Source organism: Mycetomoellerius zeteki, unplaced genomic scaffold (assembly GCF_001594055.1).
Source record: "Mycetomoellerius zeteki isolate Tzet28-1 unplaced genomic scaffold, Tzet1.0 scaffold498, whole genome shotgun sequence".
NCBI lineage: Eukaryota > Metazoa > Arthropoda > Insecta > Hymenoptera > Formicidae > Mycetomoellerius > Mycetomoellerius zeteki.
The window spans coordinates 215,849-226,729 of record NW_017257498.1 but is presented as its reverse complement, the minus strand read 5'-3'; the positions used below and the strand labels follow the sequence as shown (position 1 = coordinate 226,729).

At 34.0% G+C, this 10,881-nt stretch overlaps 1 protein-coding gene and 1 long non-coding RNA gene across 2 annotated transcripts in view; one reads left to right on the top strand and one right to left on the bottom strand.

Annotated features, from left to right (window-relative positions):
- The first annotated feature begins 2,996 nt into the window (after positions 1-2,996).
- On the top strand, positions 2,997-3,383 carry LOC108727471 (uncharacterized). The gene is made up of 2 exons (XM_018455614.1): positions 2,997-3,096; positions 3,220-3,383. Exons 1-2 carry the CDS (start codon positions 2,997-2,999, stop codon positions 3,381-3,383), a joined length of 264 nt encoding a protein of 87 aa, XP_018311116.1.
- A 923-nt stretch (positions 3,384-4,306) lies between these two features.
- Positions 4,307-10,881, bottom strand: part of LOC108727481 (uncharacterized) — a 20,781-nt gene continuing 14,206 nt past the window's right edge. Inside the window, exons 2-3 of the long non-coding RNA XR_001936849.1 lie at positions 8,154-8,158; positions 4,307-4,317 (exon numbers count right to left, since the gene is read on the bottom strand). This is a non-coding gene — a long non-coding RNA (uncharacterized lncRNA). The remainder of the gene's footprint in view (positions 4,318-8,153; positions 8,159-10,881) is intronic.

Here is a 10,881-nt window from a genome sequence, read left to right as displayed (position 1 = left end):
TATATATATATATATATATATATATATATATGAAAAGAAAGTTTGCTAAAATATCTAAAAATTTAATAAGGTAAATAGATTTAAAAATAATTTTGTTGGACCATTAAAATAATCATGTGGAAATCTCATGATGAGCAATAATGCTGCAAAAAGTTTTGACATTCTAGCAATCAGCAGTTTGAGCTAATATAATTATTTTGATGGTCGAACAAAATTATTTTTAGATCTGGGTGTATCTAGTTAAATTTTTTAATATCTCAGCAAAATCGTTTTTCTTTTCCTTACGTGTGACACATTTAGTTTTAACAAAATTGAGCTACAGAGCTGGTACAGAATTAATTATCAAAGCCGGAAAATTGGATATTAAATGGTGTGTGACATTTCATACGCCACTTTGTAAATCTCCAAGAGACTAATTGTAAATATTCATTATTTTCACACCATTAACTCGATAAATATATTTATATATTACATTAGTTTTCGATATAATTCTTTCACGCAATTCTGTCTATATAAGCCTCAACAAAATAAAAGAAACATGCGACTCACCGATACGATGCATAGTGGCCAAGTGTGATTATTACGTCGAAACTGTGTAAAAACAGAAACACAATGTGAAATTATAACAGCATTCAGAGGAATTGGCATCTAAGAATAATTATCATGTAAAGTATTAATCATGTAAATAATTAGTCCCGTGGAACTGTCAAATGAGAGATAAAAGATAATAATTTACTCACTCCACAGTTGCTCCGCCGCACAGTAGGCATAAAGTCGTTTTTTGTGATAAAAAATCACTCGACGGCTGAATTCTCAACCGATTACAATGATTTTTTTTTTAAATACGCGTTATTTACTGTACTATAACGGAGAATTTTTTGTTAATTGACAAATTGCAATATCGAAAAACGTGCAATTCTCCGTTATAGTACAGTAAATAACGCGTATTTTAAAAAAAAATCATTGTAATCGGTTGAGAATTCAGCCGTCGAGTGATTTTTTTCACGAAAAACGACTTTATGCCCACTGTGCGCCGTTGCCCGATGCTTCCAGACCTACTGATTCTCAATTCTTTCAACTTCCTTTACCGCATATAGATACAGACACACACTCGCAAACACTCGATTAATTACAATCGTCCATATTATTACGATAGAGTACACTTTACATGGAACTCCCGATCTTAATCGCGCGCAACACACTGTACTTTCGAAAGCAAAGACGCCGCTCTCGAGGTGTAGCGAGTGTGAACTACACTTACACCCTCTCTATTCTCTTTAGGTCTGTTCGCATTGATTGCACTTTTTGCATTCACAATCAAAATCTTCGCTGCCCGAATTCCGAATATAATCGTGTTCGAATATAAGATTATGGCACACAGAAAAAGCAAATCAATGTTTTTTGGATTTGCTACAGTTTACATTATTGCCTTACGGTCTCTATGATGAGCCGACTTATGCTTACGTTTTTTTGTATGCCACAAGCCTACCAGTACTGAAAATTTAGTTCACGGTGTTACGTATACTATTTTCAATACTAACAGTGTATATCCTAATACGTCCTATATATTTATATATCTCATTTTAAGTAACGGTAAATACATACCTAGTTTAGGTAATATCTCACCGATTTTAGTCCTTTAGATATGTTGTAGGTCTAGAGTCCTAGATTTATCAGAGGCGCAACCGGCTTAAGTCAGTATGACAAAGGTACTAGGAAGGGTACTAAACATGGCTGACATGCTATGAAACTGCCTTTAAACTGTCAAACAAGATAAGACAAAGTAATATAAAATTATATTTAAATGAATCGTATCAATTCTTTAGAGGGAATATTTATGTATTAATAAGTCAGTTGATTAATTGTCATTATAATCGCTTTTGCATATCACCATAACTTCTTAATTTGCACTGCTGTTAACGGAGTAAAACTTTACTCGATGGTAAAGATTCTCGATAAAATTATTCCTGAAATTAAAAAAAATATTATTGCATTATTCAGATAAATAATTCTATATGATACGTAGAAGAATTTTCATATGGTTTAATCTATGGAGTATTCCAACTGTTTGAAATGAAGTAATTTTAAAGTCATTTGTGATTGCTTGTTTGTAAATTAAAACAGAAATGTTTGAAGATAAGATATTGTATAATTGCAGGTACGATTGCAGTATTATGTTCTTACATTCAAGAAACGTTGAAAAAAATGATAATTGTAAAGCATATATATCTACTGTTAACGAATAAGTAATTAGGCTTTCTGTATAATATCAGTAATCACAATTTAGTCAGCATGGATCTGCATTGTTCAAGAGCAAGAATGAGATAGAGTGAGATAGAATGTATAGGATAAAATGAAATAGAAATATATCACTAGTACTATAAATGGTTGCCAAGTCATGTGATTGCAACAGCGAAACAAAATGCGTAACACCGGTTGCGCCTCTCTGATAAATCTAGGACTCTAGTAGGGGAGAGTGTTCTGAGTGATTCCCTTTTAAGGGGATCCTAAAGCAAAGCTCAAACAAAGTCAGGTCTAGGTGTCACTGTTTTTTCATCGGATCTAAAGTCACTAGATAACAAAGTACCGCGATGAGAAAATTGAAGTGACATATCTTTGGAGCCAAAAGGCCGCGGTCCGATTTACGCTTATAGCATTATTAGTGCGTTCACGGTTGCTTACGGTTGGTCCGTTTCATGCTTGCAGCGCCAGTGTGAACATAGTGACGTCATAGTTACGTAGCACTTATGGTGCTTTGAGTGCCCCTAGATGAAAGGTGAGTCACCGTGAGCATCATGGTTACGTGACGTCAGAAATGCGGGAAAAATAACGGTTTCGAACATTTTAGAAAGAAAAGGCAAGCTGAACACGACGACAAGACGTAATATTCAGTTGCAAGTAGTTACACAAACGTGTTACATAGTGCTAAATTCACAATTACAAGAAGAAATAATAATCTCAAATAAAGTATAATAAAGTTTGGAATTTTTTTTACGATGTCAGATCAGTTAATTTCAGTTCCTGTTTTTGTAGAAGATACTGGCGAAACGATTATTTTGAAACTTTTATTACAAGACGCTGCAAAGATCACTAAAGGTAAAAAGATTAATGAATTTTTGTATTATGTAATTATATTATAATCAGCTATAATATTGTTGATCAAAAGGAAATAACCTTTCGTTAACTACATTTTTGAGGTTAACTTTTTATTATTTTCAGATATAAATTATATGACAAGTCTCATTAAGAATGTATATAAAAAAAGGAACAAAAATTTGATCAATCAAGAAAGTGTTCAAATTCCCATTGATAAGAGTAACGAGGTACAAGAATTTGATGATGACCCTAATGATCAAAGTGAGTATAACTACACGAGAACATAACGGCTCCTATAATTTTTATACTGTTCATCAAAATTTCATTCATGAATATCTTTGATAATTGTGCTTATGACCGATCCAAAATAGAAGAACTTTAACACGCTATTTGTTTCGGACCGACCATTAATGTTGTAAGCACTGATAGAACTGTGAGCGTGAATCGGACCACGGCCATAGAGGACCGTTCCATTTCAATCAATGCGCGCATCAATACCGATAACGCACATATTTCCCTAGATTCTCCCCACTTTTCATGCATCAACCACAGTAGCTCAAATGTGAAACGTTTAATGCGAAGTTGATACGTCTAAAAAAAATTCAAAAGCCTGTTGCCGCCTTTTGCTCGGATTTATAGTGTAATAATAATGGAAAGTGATTTAATCGAATTTCCAGTCATCATTAATGAGAGTAACAAAGTTCTCACCCTCTTTATCAACCAAGAAACTGCTATGACAGGGCTATTCAAGATATCTATTAAAATATATACAATCTTGTATTGTATATAATAACCTCAACAGTAAACATCTTAGGCTCAGTTTCACAACTCAAAGTTGATTCTTAACAGAGGTTCAACTTATTTCTCATCTCTTTCGAATTCTAGCATTAGAAAGAGATGAGGAATAAATTAAACCTCGGTTAAGAGTTAACCATGAATTGTGAAACTGGGCCTTATGCCTGTTTCTATCAGTGTAGTTTAATTTTAATCTTAGTTTAACTTACTTTTTATCGTTTTCTAGTTCTAAGAATTAGAAAAAGATATAGAATAAATTATACCAAAATTAAAGTTAATCTACGTTGGTAGAAATGCACATTATTGTCGTCCATGGTAGCATCCATTTTTGATTTGCAAACGCATAGTAAACCGTTCCGATTCCAAGCGCACATGATGCGCATTAACGAAACGGAACGATATTAATGTACGCACATTGAATGTGATCTATGCACTCAATGCGTGCAACGGAACGCACCCTTTATATATTACCACACCAATATCTCACGCAACTTACGATACATGCAATTGCACGTTCATGTCAATTTTCGTATAACAAATTCGTCGCAATAAAGCGTCTAAGTCTAATTCTAAGAACTTGACGTTATTTGTTCGTGTGCAAACTACATGTTTGTGGATCACTATTTCGTAAGTACAGTTTGTAAAACTTTCGTATCAAGCAAATGTTGTCACGACTTGACAGCTTGAGACATCATGTTACGCAAAAAAATGGTAAAAAATATCTATATCAATTTTGAAATTTTTCGTCGTTCTTGGCATAAACTCCGCCTCACAAACACGTATTAATGCATATATACTTTAATCCTGGAAAAGGATTTTCGAATCTATGAAAGAGAAAAAAGTATTTTGGGATGTTGGAGTGACCAAATTATCACATTACAGTCGTATAAAAATCTTCGAATTAACTGAACGGAATAAAAAATCCTTTTACAGAATTAAAGTAGACGCAAAATTAAGAGGTGGTGCAGTGGACCTTGTCGAAAAAAAGTTAAAAAATTTTTTAACATTCTTTCGATTTTAATATAAAATCCACTGCACCACCTCCTAATTTTGCGTCTACTTTAATCCTGTAAAAGAATTTTTTATTTCGTTCAGTCAATTTGAAGATTTTTATACGAATGTAATGTGATAATTTGGTCACTCTAGCATCCCCTTAACAGCTTTCAATATGCGATCAACATTGGTGTAAGAGTATACTTTCACCCACCTTCCTCTCTCCTGCTTCGGGACGCACAACTTTCACACGAAGCGACTCCCACCCCACCTCCTCCCCTGTTTGGGGGCGCACGACTTCTATGCGAAGCGATTCTCACCTCACCTCCCTCTGCTTCGAGGCGCACGACTTTCCGAGATTTACTTACCATATTTCTTTGGAAAGTCGTGCGCCCCGAAGGCGGGGAGGTGGGGTGGGAGTCGCTTCGCGTGGAAAGTCGTATGCTATGACTTTATTATAAAACTTTAATTTATTATATCTTCTAAACCAACGCCGTCCCCCACTTAATTCTTGCGAGGAATCACTTAGGACACTCTCCCCTACAACATATCTAAAGGACATTGAAATTGGCGAGATGTCACCTAAACTAGATATTTATCTAAGTAACAATTTTTGAGAATTTCAAATAATGCGAACGAACTTCTTCTCTCTTTCTTCTTTAACGGCCAAGCGACCAGCCAATCATCAAAAAAAAAAGTACAGCGAGATTTATAGAAGAAGAGCAGCTCACTTCATTCGAATCGGACAGTATTTTTGTTTCCCGTTCGCGACGGAGGTTACGGTCTACTTGATGCTAAAAATGCCTCGAAGCATTCTTTGATTGGTCAATTAGTAAAATTCTTTCTTCCGATTGGTCAATCAAACGCTTCGAAGCATTTGTAACGCCAAGTGGACCGCACCCAAAGTCACGATGCCGCTTGACTTCGAACTGCGATCGCAAATGGAATAATATGAAAAGAACACAAAGCTCGACCAGCTTGGTGTATGTATACGAATCTCGTAAACATATAAAGAACGATTGACAGTATTGATACAATGAGAGACGAGGAATCTCAATGAAGGACTCTAAAATTTGAATTGTGAACATGACCGCACATTTGTAAGTAAAATTCATGTTGCGCAATTTACAAGTATCAAAATACGGTTGTAATTTTAGTCGTAATTATGCATTAATTGAACGCATCACCACGGACGCCGCTTGACTCGCAGCTCCATTTTACGTTATATCAAAAAAATTCCAAAGTGGCATTTGCATTTTAATACCATGTGACATAGGATAATGATTTAAAATCGAATTAAAATAATTATAATTAGTTAAAATAAGTCATTGGAAAATGTGCAATTGAATTTCAGTATCGCGTGATACATATATATAGAGGAGAGTGGTCTAAATCGGACCTATTTGCAGTTTTTGCTCTCTATAAGGCGTAAATAAAGTCCGATCGTAAAATCGAAGATGCCATTGGAAAGATCATTTAATTCCCTTCATTTTTGCTTTAGACCATTTTGACGTATTTCTCACCTGTGTTGAACTATAATGGAAAATGTAAAAACGCTTTTTCCGGTCCGATTTGGAACCATCGGTTTTAAATCGGACCATCCCCTGGTTCAAATCGAAAACTCCTATTTTTATCGATTTTTAATTAGAATTTTAAAATATTTTAATGTATTTTTCTTAGTATTGAGTAAAAACGAGCAATTTTACAGTCGAAGATAAAAATTTTATTCAGAAAAAGAAAATTATTGACAATTTATATTATTAGAATTGAAATCAATAAAAATTAATTAATCTGAGTCTGATATGTGTGATTCATGATATTTTATTGATTTAATTCCTTGGACTAGATTTGGTCGGCCGATCAGTACTACAACCAGGCCTATAAGTTATCCACTGTACTATCCGATTTGGACACGGGTCCTTTCGAATTTTGGAACAAATTTTACAATAAACCGCAAAAGTGATCACAAAATGCTTGATATTTTTTAAATCTACACTCTTTAATTATCTTAAATCAATTATTTTTCAAATTTTTAACGTCTTTTAAATATTAATTTACAAGGATTTTCTTTTTTAAAAAAATTTTCACACGATGGCTGAAAATACATATTTGCATCTATTTTTTATGAATGTTATGACAAAGAACTGCCAAACTGTTATCACATGTTCGGTGTCTTATAAGGACTTTACATTATAAATAGTACTCAAATCTGCTCAACCGTATTCATTTAAATTAAAAAGGTCCTATTTGGAAAACGATCCGATTTAGACCACTCTCCCCTATATATTATATATATATATATATATATTCCAAATGTATAAACCCAACACAATGCGTCTAAAAAATGATCGATATATCACGGTTTGTTATTGTTACTTAAATTATTCGATTTGGCAATTATATATTACTTCTCATTTTCAATTTAAAAGCGGTAATTGTAGCAAATTAATTGGCGAAAAATGCAAAGAACATTCGACGCGGGTTAATAAAAAAATTTAACTTTAGTTAAAAGAACCATTGTCGTTTGGTACATTATAAGGTATATGTATATGCTACTGTAATAATTAATAATGAAACAATTCACATTTCTCACTCCTTACAATTTCGATTTCGTGAAGTGAAATATAATAAAACTACTCACCTCAATAAATGTCTTTATGATTGTTGATCGTGATCAATTAATTAACTGCGAGATTACAGTGACTAATTGCTCGTGGGAGATGATCGCGTTTCTCGATGCGTAAAGGTGGGGTCCCACGGCCCGTAGTTTGGCATGGCTTGCCATGGCTCGGCAAAGCTCTACGTGCCGTGGGACCAGGACGGTTCGCCATTGTTCGTGGCCCACGATACATCGTTTTCGGAGATTAACGGTAAGTTTCGTGAGCCAAAGAAGCCTCTGTGAATAGATAAGCCGATAAGACATCCTTGCGCTGTTGAATCATCAATGATCGCGTTCAGCAGAATGCTTATTTTGCAAATATTGAAAGTTTTCTTCGCTGATATAGGATTATAGAAGGTCTAAAAGTATAATTCAATCAGCACGAAAGAAACTTCTAACAATAACAAAACAAATATTCTATTGAACATAATTAATGCTTGCAAAAACCATTTCATATAAATTTTTTCATAATTATAGTGTTACGTCCAGTGGACTCCACGATTTCTTTGTTTCGCAAACGTTTGACGAAATTAAGATAAAATATGAGCAAAAACTCGAGCATTAATCGTCACCGATCGGTAAGCAAGCGCATGTCACGAATTTGAAGTACATATCCTTAAAAATCTTCCCAGCGATATAGAAAAATAAATAAAACAATATATTTATTTAGAGTCGCCTGATCCGTAGCAATAAAATTTACAGCATCAACGCGTGACTCAAACTATAAACCAAAAAGAGAAAATTCTGTCTAGATAATATTGGTTCGTTAATAAATACAGAGTCTGGACGCGGATCGGCGATAGGTGACAAATAGGCACTAACTTCACAAAAACAATCTAAGTATCAAGTCCAAGGGCGTTTTCTCGCCGACAATAGGAAGTTAGATAACGAAATATTCTTTTTCCTTTCTTTTCGAGATTAACGGTCATAAACAATACCTAACTCAAGCAAATACTGTCTAGACGAGGAATCGCACGCTCAACTAATAAAAGAGAAAACTGGCAATTGAAAAAAAGGAAATATAAAAACTCACGTAAGAACAACATGAATCACAACTAGATTGTTTGGAAGGGACGATAAGTTACATCCCCTCTCTCTCTTCGAAAACGCAGTAGATTAAACCTAAACTCGTCAATAGTGACTGCGAAATCGATATCCTCAGAGAAGGTGATGTCGCATCACCAGTAAGTTTTTAGGAAATTAAAATTTACAGTGCGGGCGAAGCAAATTTAGAAACAGTTCCCCAGTAACAATCTGAGAAACGAATTTTCCGTCAAAAGCGGAAAAATTTCGCCAATCCGAATCCTCAATTTTTCTACTTAACACATCCCATCAAGGAACCACTTTCCAAGAGTCTCCAATATTAACTGTGGCACCGCGAGACTCGTCATTTTTATTTTATCATTTATTTGTCATTTATTTTGTTATTGGTCATTTATTTTGTCATTGGTCATTTATTTTGTTATATCTCCTCATATATTTGATCATTTTATTTGTCATTATTTGTCATATATATGGTTTCGTCATGTATACAAAATTTCGTTAAATAGTTTCCGCTTCATAAAAATCTTAGAGTCTGTGCGCATCCTTTTAATCGAGTGATGAACATCACCATCTCATTAAGCTCCGACATGATGTGAACATTCTGACAGCAGAAAATTGTAAGTTTCATGAATTATTATTTATTTGTCCCCGAAATTAAACTAATTCGTTAAAGAGTAAATAATTCATTAGTTCAAATAATGTTCTTTTAAATATTCAAGAAATGTCATTAAAATCAACGGAACTTCCTTAATCCTTACTCATATCTCGTTCCCAAGATTCTTCTACAGCCTCTTCCTCTCTTCTTCCGTCGCACAATTAACGAATTAAATTAATTCTACCCATATCCCCCCTCTGCTTGCACACACATAAATTCACTCTCGCTCCATGACAACATTTTCTTACGGCATAAAAATGTAATTAATTTTTAGTTATTTTATTAACTTGTAATTTTTAGTTAGTTTAACCATCACTTGCTTAGTAGTAAACTATTATAGATTTAATGATTTCTTTTCTTTCAACTAATAATAATTTTATTATTAAATGATAAGTTATCCCTCTAATAATGGATTATATTTTTAATTAGCAAGTAGTAGCGTTCTTAATTATAAATCGTATCATGATCATGTAACTATTGTTTCTAATCTACAGTAATACAAAGAATGAGTGATTATTCGAAACTTGTTTCTTTATTATATAATTTCACATGCGCTTTTTTTTTGAGCTCTTAAATAAAAAGTAAAACGATTAAGTAGTACCCACACTATCAATCATGTATACGTACAACTCACATTCATGTAACTTTCATATATAGACAATAGATTGTTAATTAATAAACTTTAAATGTTAATTACTGTAATCTACATTTCTTTTTAATTCAATTTAGACTCTAAGACCTCGTAGCCATTTCCCTTGTTTTTCAGAGATAGCACGTGGTCCAGTCCCGAGTTATAAGGATTAAATTCCTTGACTCAAAATTTGAACCGACGATCGCACTGCTCGTTGGAAACAGGTGTTATAGCGTCCCTACGGGATGTTGACCCATATTCCGGAGCAACAAAAAGTACATTCGACTCGAAGTACTCACCTCTGTGCGGGTACCTGCGAGACAAGAGTCTAAGCGTCCTTTCACACCCTCACCATTTTCGTTCTTTCTCTCTCTAATCGAATCCTGAATTAAATTCCCAAGGGTTTGGACGTAACAATAGAAACTCGACAATTTTTTTATCATCCTACTCCATACTGTGACTTGAATGATTAAAAAGTCACTTAATAAATGTCTCAACTAGCAATAATAAACAGGCTCTTACATATTTATATGCAAGCAAAGAGAAATTGGATGGTGTAACGATGCACGGCAGTAATTATTTCTAGTCAATGCGCGAGCCCTAGCGTGCTTTTTTCTAGTGTAACTTACCGACAAATTTGACGAGCCAATGAGCCGCGAATCACGAATCGCGAACCATGGCGAGCAATAGCGAGCCACCCTATTCCTACGATGCGTAAGACCGGAATCAGACTACACATTGACGATTGAGATTGAAGATAGAAAAATTCAAATTTGACCAATCGAAACGAAAGGAGGTAAAATTTCTTTGTCCTTATTGGTTTGGTCCAAATTTTAATCTTCAATTTTCAACCTCAATCTTCAAATCAAACTAACAAAGACTCCTTATAAATCAAAAGAAATTGGAAAAAATAAGGGCAATAGGAGTCAGGCGCAGAAAACGTCGAGTAAATAATACACCCATATATATATATATATATAAATATACAGGGTGTTTCCAAATTAAATG

Coding starts and splice junctions, on each gene's coding strand:
- LOC108727471 (XM_018455614.1), top strand. CDS start 2,997: ATGTCAGATCAGTTAATTTCAGTTCCTGTTTTTGTAGAAGATACTGGC. Junction 3,097..3,219: donor CGCTGCAAAGATCACTAAAG/GTAAAAAGATTA, acceptor TATTATTTTCAG/ATATAAATTATATGACAAGT.